The sequence below is a fragment of the Aulonocara stuartgranti genome, assembly GCF_965226115.1.
Source record: "Aulonocara stuartgranti genome assembly, chromosome: 18".
NCBI classification, from domain to species: Eukaryota; Metazoa; Chordata; class Actinopteri; order Cichliformes; family Cichlidae; genus Aulonocara; species Aulonocara stuartgranti.
This window is the reverse complement of record NC_138954.1, coordinates 11,940,707-11,956,703: the sequence shown is the minus strand read 5'-3', so window position 1 is coordinate 11,956,703 and position 15,997 is coordinate 11,940,707. Positions and strand designations below refer to the sequence as shown.

The following is a 15,997-nucleotide window of genomic DNA, read 5'->3' as shown; positions in this document are numbered from 1 at the left end:
AGAGTAATCACAGGTGTATAGAGCAATTTTTGCATTACGCTCGTAGCAAATAATTTAATAATCTCCAGAATTTTCATTTCTGTGAATCATTCCTTTTGGAAATACATAATTCCTGAATGTTAAACGCAGTGATTGTTATTTAATGCTGAGTTACTCAACCGGTGTAACAAAGGTTACTTCTTGCATCTCTTGTGAATGCAAAAATTAACTGATAATCAGCAGATTTCAGTGGTGTTTTTTTTTTTTTTGTGTATGTCATAGTGAGAATGTTCCTGAGGACGAAGATGACTTGTATGCAGCGGTCTATGGCCTAGAAGACGATTATGCTGGTGGCGAGATCTATGAAGACCTCATGAGAACGGAGCAGCTTCCCCCACTGGTACCACAATTAGTCAGCGCTCACACACACACCCCTCAAACACCACACAAAACACTGAATACCTTTAACTCACATGTCGAATAGTTGGTGGGCGTTGTTGGAAACAAAATCCACAAAATCCTAATTACTAAAAGTTTAGTGCAGCTTCTTACCCGGTGCAGGATAATCCTCTAAAACTCAGCATTGCAACATCTTTACTGAGCAAGACTCATAATTTAAATAACTTACACTTCCACAGTGTAAAAAAATGTTCCAGTCATATACTAATATATAATGAGTTAAGAGATATATATGTTATAGTAGTCCCTCTGCAGCCCCTAATCTCTATAGAGTCACGTAGAAAAATTTCATGGGATTGTAAGTCCTGTGAAAAAAAGTACTAACCTGCTAACCATAAGTACTAACCACAACCTAATTGTAACCCTGACACTGAAACCACATTTTGAGCCTCAAAAATGCCTTCGAACTCGTGAGGACGGGCATTTTGTCCCCATAAGTGAGTGTGGGGCCCCACAAGTAAAGAAGCATGACAATTTTCTGTCCTCACAAAGATGTCTAAACATGTACACACACATGAATGACTAAATTACATTATAAAATAAGGTGAGATACCTTACTAGTCTGTTATTTAAATCCTACTACTTAGAATAAAGAATAGAATAAATCTAACTATTGAAACATTTTATATGGGTTATACTTGCAAATCGAAAAATCCTCCTAATTAATCCTAAAATTTAAAGCATATCAAAGGCAGATTCTTCCGATTTCTTGATAGTTTTAAAAGTATTTTAGTAAATTTTGGTTTGAAGGGACCTAATTCTGTTCTCTTCATCTATTCACTTGCCACCTGCTGCACCTTACTCTCTGTTTGGTGGCTGTTAAAACATTGCTTTCCTGTCTGCAGATAGAAATAACAAAAAGATTTTCTTTTCTTTTAAACATTCAAGCAACAGTTTCTAAGATATCTGTCTTTCTAGAAGCAAGCAGAGGTTGATATCCGAAGCTGCTGCCTTACAGAGATTAAACAGACAGAGGAGAAATACACGGAAACCCTCGAGTCAATTGAGAAGGTACTGAACTCTTGTTTTTCCTCTTTTGAACTAACAAATGATGGATTTACTGCATCATAATGCTAAATCTAATCTCAGTGACAGTAAATGCTGTAATTGTTATAATTTTATACAACACACGGAGCACAATATTGGGGTTTTTATGGGGAATTTTGGGGAAATCCCCAGTTGCCAATTCCCTAATTTGTTTGCTGTCAAACATCCTATGTGACGTGTGTAAATGGTTTCAGTATGAGTTATAAATTATTTACAAATTCACTTTCACGCTGTTTGTAGTTTCCAGCTGTACAGTAAATAAGTAAAATGGCCTAAGAAGAGGAGCTGAATTCAGTTTCATTTAGGTTTTCAATGCTTCTGTCTCCAGTATTTCCTGAACCCACTGAAGAAATTCTTCTCTACTTCTGAAATAGACAAAGTTTTTGTAAACATTCCAGTAAGTCACGCTAGTTCTCACTCTTGCCACACACAATTGAAAGATACACTTTTCTGTTCAGATACTGACGGCTTCTTTCTCTGATGCAGGACTTGGTTAGACTTCACAAGAGCCTGATGGCTGAAGTGCAGGATTCCATCTTAAACAAAAATGCCTTAAATCTCTACCAGATTTTTATCAGCTACAAAGAGAGGTATGTGAGGAATTATGAACATGTTGCATGTAACAAAAAAGAAAAGTCTCAGTTATTTGAGTTGAACTTTCGCTTGTGGAAATATGCAACTACAGAAGTGCTGATTTTTGTAGTAATTTAATTTTCATTGATTGCTATCTGCAAAATTTATATTAAAGCTGTCAGTGTTGTGTAAAAATCATTCTTTAAGCCCACACATTTTAAGTCCTTAAACTTTGTACAGGTGTGTTTCAGAAAGGTTCAGAGTATATACAGCTGTTTGAGAAATGATCCTTAACAACATGTGTGGCCCTCCGTGCACACCCAATGTCCCTTCCTGCTAGTCACCACTCATCATGACCTCATTTCCATTGAATTTTTATAGATTGCTCATTTATGGAATATACTGCAGTCGAGTGGAAATTGCCATCGCCGTTTTAGACCTCATTTGCAAAGAGAAGGAGGATGTCCGTCTGAAGCTGGAGGTGAGACATTAGAAGAAGCGGGCCTGTCTATAACATGCAATGACCACCGATATACAGATCAAGCTTTCAGTGACCTCTAGTGTATACTGTTTTCACTACACTTACACGTCTTTAGATAATGCATTATGCGCTTCCTTTGCTTCAGCTTTAACAACAATGATACTAGAATTTAAAATATATATGTTGTCATTCTTACTGCCAGTCAGAGTTACATCAACAGGACACTTAAAGTGAATGTATTTGATGCATTCTAGGTCGTACTGTTCAGTTACTACATTTTTGTTCCAGGAGTGCTCCAAAAGGGCCAACAATGGGAAGTTTACACTGAGGGACCTGCTGGTTGTCCCAATGCAGAGAGTCCTAAAGTATCATCTCCTTTTGCAGGTAGAGATGTTTGACTCACGCAGTAGCATAAAAATAACATGTGACAGAAAAGTCTTTGTGGCTTTGTCACTTTTTCTTTGGGTTAACAAGTATTTGGTATTATTTTAATATCTATGACTCACTTATCACTTTATATACATCTACATTTATACTGAGCAATTTCAGTGGAATAATTTATGTTTATGTGTAGCGAAAAATTAGTTGATTGATCCCAGAAAAGAAAGCAAAAATGTCAAATTGAAAAAAATAGGGTTGTTCCAATTTTCTCATCATTTGCAAATATTTTAAATACTAAAGCATTCATCAACTGGTCATAAAAATAGTTGTCAGTTGCAACCCAGCTTCTTGCTGGGGTGCTTGCACGGTTACTTGTTGCTATGGGAGGAACGAACATCCAGAATTTCCAGATGTTGTTTGGTTTTTCTATGTGTGCCCTAGAAAAATCCATAAAAAGTTTGATGTTTATTTAATACTAAAAATATTTTTTTACATTTGGTGCAAGTTTTAATCACTTCAGAGCGAAAAGGGCTTTTGTCAACTTTATGTTAGTTGCTCCAACTACCTTGTAGCATGTCAGTGACCACTTGAGGGCGACATCCTCCACAAATTTGATTCATTGTTCTCTCCCTTTGATATCCCAGAAGATCCACACTCAAAAAAAGTCTAGGTTATTATTTAGTTCATTATGTTAGTGCATTTTGATATATTCTCCTTTTTCCTCCAAAATTAACTGAACCAAGATTGTTTTAAATCATTCTCAGAATTTATGTAGATTTGTTACACATTTTGCAGGACGGTTGTACATAAAGTATTCATTCACATACTGGATTCCAGACTTCAAGCTTGTTAGATTCCCACAGATTTCACTGCATACTGATTTACTGTATGACACCATCTCCCCAGCTCAGTATGAATCAGAGGTCAGACTACAGCTGGCAGGATAGATGAGGGCTTTGCCTAGAGAGCTTTTAAAAAAAATTGTTGTGGAAGGTAAAGCCCTCCATGGTGAATGGTGTTGATCCTGGGAGTTCACAGACACCCCTGAGGAGAAACTGTGTGATGGAGGGACAAAAAAGAATGAAAGGGGAAAAGAAGTGGCGAGGTGGAAATTAAGTGAAAGAGGTTACAGCACAGTTAGGAAAGAGCATTGTGCCATACACGGCGCAGACACACCAGTTTGAACAATAGTCAATCTCTTATTGTGTAACGTTACCACAGAGCTAGTCACACCGAAAGTCATTCTACCACTTTTAATATTAAGCACATATAATATACATAATGCTGTAATAATGATTAAATCTTGCTAACGCAGTTTTTCTGCCACGAACATCAAACACACACAGCAAACAGAGTATCGGCGGCATGTATTTTTAACTAGCAGCATCTGTCTAGAATTAAAAATAAAATGTCAGCAGAAAATGAAGCACAATGCTAGCAAACACGTTTTCTGTTCAAGTACGTAGTCTTATTTGCTGTGGAAACAATTCACTGTGGTCTAGAATTGTTGCATGTTTTCTTTATTGCTTAACAGTTGTTTTGATGGTAATGAACCCAACGTCTTCCATGGGAGATTGTGGACAGGTTTCATCAACAGATTGATTCCCCTGTGCAGGTTGCGCTCACAACAGTAACTTCCATGTGATTAAAGAAATAGATGTTTCTGTGTGTGTGTGTGTGTGTGTGTGTGTGTGTGTGTGTGTGACATCTTTTTCTTCCTGCACTTTAACTGCTGACATTCAATAGTATTTGAATGTCAGCAGTGCCGTGTATTCATATGAGTTTTGTTTATTGCATCTAGGAAGAGAAAAACCATGCGTGTATTCATCTTTATACTTCAAGCTTGAAGAACAGAAGAACTTTAAAATTTAAAACTGTTTTATGAGTGAGTGCGAAGAGTTGTCTGTGTCTATGTGCTAGACTTGCGACCTGTGACAGACTTGTGACCTGTCCAGGGTGTACCCTGCCTCTCGCCCTAAGACAGCTGGGATAGGCTCCCCCTCCCCCGCGACACTGAAAGAGGACAAGTGGAAGCGAATGAATGGATGGATGGATGTACACTTTCAAATTTACCTATATAATGGATTTTATGAATATATTATGGAATTAATTATCTTTATCTTTACATTACTGATATTTAGATAGTGTGCAAAAGTCTTGAGCCACTCCTCAAGTCTTTATATTTTCCTTCCTCATTTATCTTTGGACATTGGCTGCTTTTTCACTCATTTTGCATCCAGTCCTTGTACCTGACCATTTTAAAAATTTATTTATTTATTTTTCTTGGCCAACTCATCAGATGAGTCAATGTTGTGTCTACACATAACAGGCAACTTAGCAAAGAACCTATTTTAAACAGTGTATTTAGGCACTTTGTTACTTGCAGCTTGTTGCAGAAGCACGCGATTTCTTGTCTGTGTAGGATCCCAGACACCTTAACACCCACTCACATCCTGGGCCTTCTGACCTCAGGAAATCACATGATAGCATGGGGCTAGGTTTCACAATGAGTTCACCCGAAACCTTGGCTGATTGTGACCTACACCTGTTTTCACACCTTGGTTCGTGTGATTAGGTTAGAGGATCACTAGGGGTCCATTGTCCCTCTTGGGGGAACACTCCCACAGGGCTTAAGTCTGGGACTCTCCAAAATTTGACCTTAGAACTGAAGAAGCTTCTTGGAAGTCTAGACGCTTTTCTTTCCAAACGCCTTAGACCACATAATTTCTTCCCGAATTTCCCCAAAATGCCAAGGTTTAGGCATAAAAAGTATTTTTAGTCGTTGAAAAGTATCTGACAGTCAACAAAGACCTGACACAACACCTGAGAGATGCAATACCATTTGAAAAGCAACTGCAACAGCATAAAAATGATCCCAAACACACTACCAATGCAGTAAAAGCATACCTGGATTCAAAAACACACAAACATTGTCAGTTATAGGCTTCCTCAGAGCCCAAACCTCAACATTAGTGAAGCAGTGTGGACTCAACTTCATATACAATGGAACAAAAGGCAGCAGCAGCCGAAGCTTGCCCACAAGATTTTAGGCTGTGTTGAAAAATAAAGTTGATCTTACCAAATATAAAATTTCATGTTCATTAGAACTGTTTTGCTTTGTATACTTTCCATGAATATTTGAACATTTCAGCGAATCACTGCACTATCCCACTTTCCATGTAAAATATAAAGTAATGAGGAACGACTCAAGACATTTGCACAGTATTGTATTTCTAATTGTTCATTCTGAAAGATCATGGACGAGAATTAAACTTACTTCATTTGCTTCAAATGATATTTATACTTTGATAAATCCCATAACCAGCCTTTGCCGAGAAGCTTTTTTTTTCATATACTCTGAAAATGAAACAAAGCAGAAGAAAGAAACCCTCCCTTTCTTTCTTCATTCATTTAATTTTGATTTCAGAGTATAATTATCTAATTACCTGATGCTATCCTGATGTTTTAACAGCTGTCCTCTGAATATGAAGGGACCCATTTGGTATAGGATGAATCTTGTCTTTCATACAATTTAAAAGTGATCCTTAATATAAAATCAATCCATGTAGTGATGCTAAATGTGCTTGCCTATGCAATTGTAGTTCTGTTAGTGGATGTAGTCTGCCACTTATTTTCTTTTCCTCTCTAACAGGAGCTAGTCAAACACACTCAGGATGCTGCTGACAAGAGCAACCTGAAGATCGCTCTTGATGCCATGAAAGTAAGTGCAGTGCTTATGGTAAATGGTACGTAATCATAGTGATTTTAGACTGTTAGCAAAAGCAGGCTGATTCAGCAGATTATTCCAAACGGTCTGTGCCATTCAGCTATCAATACCTATTAAATAAAAATAGGAAGCAAACTCAAACACACACACACACACACACACACACACAACATGACATGATGGCTTTTCTGACTGAAGAAACAAACAAGAAAAAGAAACTACAATACAAACACACATTTATCCATTTAAAGTAAAGGTGTGGAGAATATTGTCATTCACTTTGTCTCCCCATCTAATTCTCAGCACTGAAACATGCAGATATTTTAAATGGGCGATTTCCCCCAAAATGTAGCACAAAAGACATGATACTATCTTTACAAAACGATTTGATTTACATGTTTAAATTCCTTCAGACTGAACTTACAAAGCATAATATGTGTGTTTTTGTGTCTGTGTGGGTCTGTATTGTCAGGACCTGGCTCAGTACGTCAACGAGGTGAAGAGAGATAATGAGACTCTAAGGGAGATCGACCAGTACCAGAGGTCTATTGAAAACCTGGTAAAATAAAGATTTTTTCAACAATTAGCAGCAGCTGTTAGGATTGACCACATAAGAGTGTAAAATATCACTGCAACATGTTTTTTCTTTTAGAAGACATTCAGTTTTCGCAAGTGCTTAAAAAGTCCAGTCTTTGTCTAAATTTAATGTAGTCTAAGGGAATCCACCACGAAACAGAATTCAGCTCAAACATGCACAATGATAAAAGATGCCACTATATACGGCTAATAATAGAGGTAAAAAGTGTATTTTATGTATCTTTGAGGTCTTAAAAATCCCGCCTTAAACCATATCAGAGATTTAGAGAAAGATAATACCATTTAGAGCTGCAGTGATGACTATCCACAGAAAATGTATTGGGTAATAGCTTACTAAATATTTCAGTCATTCTTCTTAGGTGCGAGATGTGAAGAACTTTTCTTTTTTTTTGTAGATTTTTCAACTGTGATTAAAAACAGAATCATAATAAATGTCTGATGGGATAATAAAACATTTTAGATAAGAATGATTTAAAAGTAATCTGCATAATTATGGATAATTAATGCAATTTAGCTGCATCCACTGAAATATATTTATATTATTGTTCAGCATTACCGCTGACATTAAAATGTAAATTATGTTTTTACATTTCTGAAGGTTTCAGTAGTTGAGAGAAGCTGGTCAAAGAAAAAACAGGGAGGTTACAGAGAGTCGTGAAACCCAGCAGCAGAGACAAGAGAGCTTGTCAGATTACAAAGACCCTCATCCTTGTCTTGACCTGATTGCACATGAATGAACTTTAATCAGTGAATCAGGTGGCAGGAATCAACTGATCTAATCAATTGAATGTCCAAAAACCTACCTGATGTCTTATTGTGAATATTATGTGAAAATTTATTTGCAGAAGTTAATATTTTATGGGGATTTGATTCATATTAGTATACTTTTAGGTACTTTTATGAATATATATTGCATTCCTGAAGTAGCTGTTAGGTGTGATTAAAACCTTTTGCTTTCTCAAACTATCTTCATTTATTTTTCTCTTCTTTTTAACTCTTTAAATTCAACTTTCGCTTGGATTCCAGTTGGTAGGTCCCAGTTCTGCATCAAAATGTTGAATTAATCAGATATGATCCTTGTATGTTTTTCAAGCCTTGAGAAAGATTAACCTTGACATTTTAAGAGTTGCTTGATCTCCAAAGTGTATAGTCTAGCGTTTTTACCTCCTTTGTGTTTTGTTTGCAGAACACGCCGCTAGTCACCTACGGCCGGCCAAAGGGAGATGGAGAGGTGCGCATAGTCTCCAGTGTTGACAAGAAGAAACAGGACAGGTTGTTGTACCTCCAAGTTCATTGTTTGGGAAGGAAAATTAGGATTGCAGACAGGAAACACATGCATGTTAAATTAATTTTAATGAAATGGTTTTCAAATTTTCAGAAAAATGTGGAATTTGGAGTGAAAATAAGTTGGTTTCATTTTTGTAAATAAAAAAAAGAAAGAAAGAATCAGCAATATTGAGTTTACTGACTTGGGGTCATAGGGTTCTTGTTTTGTTGGCAACAAAAAAGAACCCTACCCTACAACAAAAGTTGTGGGATACAAACACTTTCAGGCATCCAAGAAAACGTCAGACTAAAACTGTGGTATCTGATATATTTACCTTCAGAGTTAAGCCAAATACTGGTGTCAGCTTTCTTAACCTCTAAGGCAAGAAAGTAACAACAATAAAAACAAACCTACTTTGCAACAACTGTACGTGACATATATACTCATGTTAATAATGAAGCAATGTAACACTCTGTCTTCTTATTTCATAGGCACATCTTTTTATTTGATGTGGCCGTCATTGTTTGCAAGCGAAGAGGAGACAACTATGAGATGAAAGACATACTCGACCTCAACTACTTCAAGATCACAAACAACCCCACACCTGACAGAGAGGGTAAAAAGGTCAGACACGGTGTACTATATTAGTATTTTTATTGTGTCATCTTTTATTGTGAAATGGATCTTTATCTGTCTGTAAATTACGCTAATGAATACACTAAGGAATGTTGTCATTCAGTTTGGCTGTAGCGTTTATTTGTTTTTTGGCAAACACGGATGTAGAAGCCCGTAAGGTGCATACAGTTTACACACGATGCTATCTTTCGGCTTGTGGGAACATTTGCAGGCCGTATTGTAGTGGAGTGGACTTGTTGATGTCTTGTTGATGTATGCCCACAGATGGTGTCTTCTCACTCTGCTGCTGATTGCTAATGTGAAAGTGACAGCTTGCCAGAATGAAATGGCTCTGTGGTTTTTCTCAAAGAGACTCTATTATCATCCTCATTTACTCTATTGTCTATTTTCCGTTTGACAGTGATTGGTATATTTTAGATAGGATTATTCAATATTTCTGAATTAAAAATCTCGTCTGAAACATGCAGTGACATAAACCCCTTAATGATTCTTAACATGGTCGGATACATTTCTACCCGTCATTTTTATCCTGCTTTCAACCTAAAGCTCCATCAATCACATACGACCTTTATTTAATGCTGCACAAAATGACACAGACACATGTGTAAGAATTTCTTTGTCGCAAGACTTGCACCCAAAAGCCAATAGTCAGAGAAAGAGATACTCTGTACCTACCCCCATGAACACACAAGACAGCGATATTAATATCAGGTGAAGGATGTGCGCAATCCTCCGAGGCCATTTAAAGCTACAGCCCATTTTTTGGTAGATTTCATTGAGCGTTGTGACCACCGAGCACCCTCACGGTTATCAATGATTTAACACTCAGAAACTCTTAGGACTTTTCAGAGCCAGTCACAGACAGGTAAAGCCCAACCACTTTTCCTGTTATTAAATATGATACAATCAGCTGAAGCAGATTAGACTTGAAAAAGCCAAGAGGTTTGGGAAATGATTTAAAAAGTCCCTTAATGGACCCATGGGCAAGGCACTTAAACTGAAAGTGCTGCTGTGGAGCTATTTAGTAGCTAGTGGTTGAAAAAAAAAAATGCATTTGAGGATAGCTGATTAATTGAATATGCTTCTGAAGACAACAAGCAAACAGTTGTCAGTTTAAAATTCAGAAGACGTGGTCAAGATCTGGTATAGCTGGCTGGTTTCTGGCCTAGAAGTTATGTTCTGAAATTTAGGACTTTCCGAAGCTTTCTAGTTTCTCTAAGAACGCTCTGTCTCAATGTTAACACAGCTTAAGTCATTCAGTACTCTCTGTGCAGAGCACGTGTTAAAATCTTATTGCTGCTGCTCTCTTGATGCACTGATCTGTGAGGCTGGTGGCAGCCATCTTGGCACAAAGACGTCAGTGGAGACTGATAAAAGCGTTATGGCTTTATGTTAGAAGGGTGGTGTCTGCATTTCTTTTTGCCTTGTCATTCTTTGTCTTTTTCTTCTCCACCTTCATCATCTTCTTCTCTTCTGTCATACCAACAATCTGCTTGTCCTCTTGTCACTGCTTCTCTAAACCTTTCTCTGTGGTCTTCCTCTTTTTGTCTATCTTGTCATGTCATTGTTTGAACTAAAAGAAATGTGTGATTGGCAAGATTACAAATTACAAGGTGGTTCAAAATGATGCTAAATAAAATTAAACCCAGACTGTATTTTAGATATTTTGAGATTACCATGATTCAGTAAGCCCTTAGTTGTCTTGGTCAGATACAAGGCATAAATGCTGGTGACGAGGAATAGCACCCATTTCTTAATGTGCTTATTTTCTTTAGACATGGCTCGTGTGTGATGGAACAATAAAGGAAGAATTTGGCATTTTGGTGAATGGGTTTATTTCCCCTATACTGCAGTACAGGCACCACTCTTATGTCTGTATGGCAGATATGAAGCTAATCCTGATCGACTTATCACATACACTAGAAGCACTGTGTCTGTAGCACTTCTGGTTGCAGTGGTTAGCACTGTCACTTCACAGCAAGAGGTTTCCTTGCATGTGCAAGCTTGGCAACAGACCACATGAACTGGACAGGCAACTTTGACAGGGGGGGGGGGGCATTTGGCTCAAGTGACTTTGCTTTTTCATGAAAACAAAAAAATTGCACTTGTACTTGCACTGGCACATACATGCAGTACAATCATAGATAAATGTAGCTATAGTTATAACAGTGCAAACATGGTTGTCTTTGATTGCAGAGGCAAAATAGAAAAAAGAAAAGAGAGACATTTTCTGTAGGTGCAGAAATGGATCAGGGAAATCACCAACGACTGTGAGCACACAGTGTCCTCAACACATTTCCAACGTATTTGTAGTTTTTGAGTGAAACAGCTTCACAAGCTAGTTTTAAAGCGAGATAAGGGGTAGTTCTCAAAGTCTGACCTGCCCATCGTCCTCACTTAGAAGCAACTACTGGGAGCTGAATCGATTGAACTCACACTGCAGCTTATCAGCAATATGAGTCTTTAGTTTTTCATTGCCACTTTGTATGGGTTTGTGTAACTTACAACTCAAGTGTCACTGGTCTCACTAGAGGGGCCCCAAGGACTTTATTGGGCAGGTTTGGACCCTCGAGGTCTGTCAATGTGCAGACGGTGTCACTGTGCCTGCATTGGTTTCTAAAGTACTGTATGAATGTATAGTCAGAACTATAGTTGCAGCAGATGGCATATAAGTAAATTGAATTGAATTATAGTCTAAATTAAAAAATGAGTGTAGACTAACTGAAGCTAAGGTGACTGTCTCTCGACTTGAGTTTCATATTTAATAATGTAAAAATTGTCCTGTTTTTTTCATAAAAAAGAAAAAAAGGCCTATAAACATGTTTTCCAAAAATGAAGCGCTATTTTATTATTATCGTATGGTAAACAATAATTTCAGCTTGACAAAAGACCGTGTGGGCATCTGCATTCCTAACTTGAATACAAACTCACAAACTGGAATATATGATAACCAGTAAAACAACAGCATCGGATGGAGTCACTCAGAGTTTACTTGGGTGTATTTTATTTTCCCTGAAGGTTTTTATTCAGCTGTTTTAACAGCCAGTAGCTCAGTAGTCATTCTCTGGTATTTCAGACAATGCATCCATCCCAATTACAGAGCACGATGCACTATTTACAGTTAAACGGATAACTACATTGCAACAACCTGTCATGGTATTGGGGATTTATGACATAGATGAAAAGTTTGTTCTTGCTGTGAAGAAAGATTTTCACCAACCAAACTACTGTGTCCCCCGCCACGAAAGTGTTGATTCTGTGAGGTAATTATTCCTGTATACATTTAGTCAGTTTAGCCCCACACATAAATGCTTCTGCACCCAAAATGCATCAGAAAGAAAAAGAAAACAAAACACACTAGTGAATTTGATTATTTCCTTCTTCTTGAACCCCACAGTGGTGCTACGGGTTCTATGTGACACACCAGCAGGGGCACACGGGCTTTGAACTCTTTTTTAAGACCAGAGAGCTGAAGAAGAAGTGGCTGGATCAGTTTGAAATGGCCATGTAAGTATACAGAGACATGAACACCACAGCGGTGACAGTTTGGTAGCCGTGCTGCAGAAACGTAATCACACTGGTCTTATGCGTGGGTGTGTACGCTGTTTATTTGTCTTTGTTTGCATGTGTGTTATTCCAAGGCCAAAAGAGGTGTTGACTCTTTCATGTGCACTGTTTGATCAGGTCTTAGCTGTTACCAAGCACACACTGCTGACAACAGTAAGATAACACACTCACACACACATATACAGCTGCACATAAACTGTTCCAGAGAGCTGCAGAACTACAAAGAAGTCACTCTGCCTCGATGGTTTTTCAAATCAGTGCTTTATGGAGATATATCTTTCATATTATTTTGTAACAGTAGGAAGCTTTTGCGGGCAGATATCCCATCCACATTCTATTTTATGTTGATTTGGAAGAATACTGTCTTGTTTTGACATCACACTCTGACTGAACAAATGTTTTTTTGTTGGGGTTGTATATATATGTGAAACCCAACTGTATGCTGTGGCCTTTCTAAATAAACTTCTCGGTGAAAGTATTCTTGATATGTTTACTGTACCAGCAATGCAAATTGTACAGTACACAATGTGCAGTTTTAGTACTTCTCTGTCTTTCCTTGAACTTAAACTTTATGCAGTGACGTATGAATTTCTACACTTCCATTACCATTAAGCCCCTGGCACTAAAAACTGAATGTGTAATTTCCAAAATTTAAAAGAAAAGGCTGTATCCATTTTCACCCCAGGTTTAAAACTGTTTTGCCGCACGGGCAGGGTTTGCACCTGAAAACAGCGACTTGTGCCTCTGTGCATTGAGTAATGACACCAGAAGGGGCCAATTCAAAAAGTGAAAATTGTACCTACCTAAGAGGATGTGGGCTTTTGATGAAGGACTCACTTATGGGAGCACTCAGTCTAAGCGGCTTCTGGATGGCGTGTTTAATACAAAAATGTTTTGTGTGTTTATTCACGTTCCAGAAAGGCTGCCTATTCCTGCTATTCACGTTTCCACCTCTCATGGTGCAGATACACACATGCAGATCAAAATTAGATTTGCCTGGGCTCATTCAAGTCCTCTTCATTTATTCGGATGCGTGCACTGTAGGTAAAATTGCTTTTATTTCAATCAGCTGAAGGAATAAACTAAAGATTGTTCTTCCCCAACAAAGTTGCTCTGTTTAGTTGATGAAGAAATTATTAAGAATGAATTGTATTTGAGTAAACAGGAAGAAAATTGTTCCCACTACTGAGACGCCCACTCATACAAACGTAGTTCTTACATGTTTTTAGCCATATGAGCAGCATGATCCTGGGGCTGTAGTTTGTGTTTAGAGACAATTAGCAAATATTAGCATCCTCACACGTTTAACTAAAGCTGTTTGTGCATATTCAATGCAGCTCTGGATTTTTTTTAAGCCTACCTGAAAAAGGTGCATGGGAACCATTTTAGGTGGTTTAACCTGTCGACTTCTTCAAACAAAGTATGTCAGGTGTTCAATTTCAAAGTAATGCAGGCAATGTTGTGGTCACAGCATTCAAGTACTGGCCAGTACTTGGCTAAAAAAACAGAATATTTCAGTAATAATGTGGCTGACATGTGCTAGCTTCTACTGTGTGCTACATGTGAGGAAGGACAACTTTGGACAAGCTCTAACCTGATTGTTTCAGCATTTTCAGAACACTCATATGTGAAACAGCTTACAATAGAGGTTGTGGTAAACATGAAAGCCGCAAAGCATATGGTAGCATTGTGATCGTAACCATATTCACATGCATGCTTGTTAGCATTAACGCGCTCTGGTTAAGCACAACCATGCAGAGCCGCTAGTTCATTTTAGTGTTTAAGCAACGTTTTGCTCATTTTTCTTTGTCTTAGATCAAATATCCGACCGGAGAAGGCCACCCACAACTCCCACCATTTTAAGATGCACACGTTTGAAAGGATCACTTCCTGCAGCTTCTGTCATCTTTTGCTTAGGTAAGATTAATTGTCAGTGAGCTCTTTTTGTTTTTTTTTAGATGATTATGTTTTTGGGATGAAGTTCAAACACTTGTGTACCTGAAACAGGGTTGCCATGAACTCGAACTACATGAATAGCTCAAAGATAGCAAACCATCATGTGTTATTTCACTGATAGCTCTCTTAAGATAACTTTCAAATCTTTTTTCCATTGAATGCATGAAGGAACATAATGACCCATTATATATTTTGGCTTTCAGTCACTTTTTCTGGGGAAAAGAAGGTTATTTTGAAATGAGCTTAGTTTAATTGTTAGTAGTATTATTTTATCAAGAACATGATACTGAACTGAATCTCAGTGTTTGACAGAAATCATCAGTTTTAAAGCTGAATGGTACGTGCTGTACCATTCCTCTTATCTTGAGGGTGTTCAGAGCAAATTCTAAATGTCAGTGTGTTTCTTATAAGGGCGCTGTTGTACATGAAATATATTCTGTGTTGTCTCCAGGGGCATCTTTAACCAGGGTTATCTCTGTCTAAAATGTGGCCTGGGGGCTCATAAAGAGTGTCTGGGTCGACTGGGAGTCTGTGGGAGAACAGGTGAGAGAAAAACCTCTCAAACCAATTGTTTTGCTCAATCCCACATTTTGGGTGACCCTTGTCATCACCATCATGCCACAGTTTTGATTAAAAACACACAAAATATAAACATCTAAAAGGCAAAAAAAACCATGAAGTCGACTGAGCACATTTGTGCTCCTTAGAGAAAGTCCTTTTAACAGTTTGGTCACTCTTTTGAGTTTTTTTCTGGTATAAAACACTCGTACCAGATTTGCAACTGTATAGAAAATTTACAGCCATGTGGATTTTCACAGTCATGTGAAAAATCTAAGTACACCTAAACTGCTGCTATAAGAATTAAGAGAGAAAGTAGAAGCCAGTTGCTGCTAATCAAAGGAACTTAATTAACTCATCATCTTTGTCTTAACACAATGCCACAATCTTCTCAGGAGTGGCAAATTCAAGGTCAAGATCAGACCGTTTAATACCCAAGAGAAATTTTGAAAAAACAAACCCAACCCAAAACAGAACCCCAAGAGACACATCTCAGAGACACATCACCTTTTTACGATTGGAAAAGACTAAATGAGTATGGCTCCTTTGGGAGAGTTGACAAGAAAAAGCACCTTTTCTCTAAAAAGAACATGGCAGCATGGCTTAGGTTTGTAACTTCTGGAGCGGTATCCTTTGGACAGACAAGATGGAGATGTTTGGCCATAATGTTGATGAAAATGATGAAATGACCAAAACTGGGTCATCTAAGAGGACAATGATCCCCAGAACATGAGCAGATTTCCAATAGAATGGCTGAATAAGAAATGAA

The 15,997-nt window shown here is 37.8% G+C and overlaps 1 protein-coding gene across 5 annotated transcripts in view; it reads left to right on the top strand.

Moving 5' to 3' along the window:
- Positions 1-15,997, top strand: part of LOC309693534 (guanine nucleotide exchange factor VAV3-like) — a 50,424-nt gene that overhangs the window by 12,921 nt on the left and 21,506 nt on the right. For 3 of the 5 annotated variants that reach the window (XM_082512848.1, XM_082512847.1, XM_082512845.1), the window contains exons 5-17: positions 262-379; positions 1,357-1,449; positions 1,814-1,882; positions 1,972-2,075; positions 2,440-2,539; positions 2,828-2,923; positions 6,573-6,641; positions 7,120-7,206; positions 8,431-8,516; positions 9,003-9,135; positions 12,545-12,654; positions 14,530-14,631; positions 15,122-15,213. In XM_082512848.1, the coding sequence (XP_082368974.1) occupies positions 262-379; positions 1,357-1,449; positions 1,814-1,882; positions 1,972-2,075; positions 2,440-2,539; positions 2,828-2,923; positions 6,573-6,641; positions 7,120-7,206; positions 8,431-8,516; positions 9,003-9,135; positions 12,545-12,654; positions 14,530-14,631; positions 15,122-15,213 (1,259 nt within the window). The remainder of the gene's footprint in view (positions 1-261; positions 380-1,356; positions 1,450-1,813; positions 1,883-1,971; positions 2,076-2,439; positions 2,540-2,827; positions 2,924-6,572; positions 6,642-7,119; positions 7,207-8,430; positions 8,517-9,002; positions 9,136-12,544; positions 12,655-14,529; positions 14,632-15,121; positions 15,214-15,997) is intronic. The other 2 variants (XM_082512849.1, XM_082512846.1) reach the window with 1 other exon arrangement.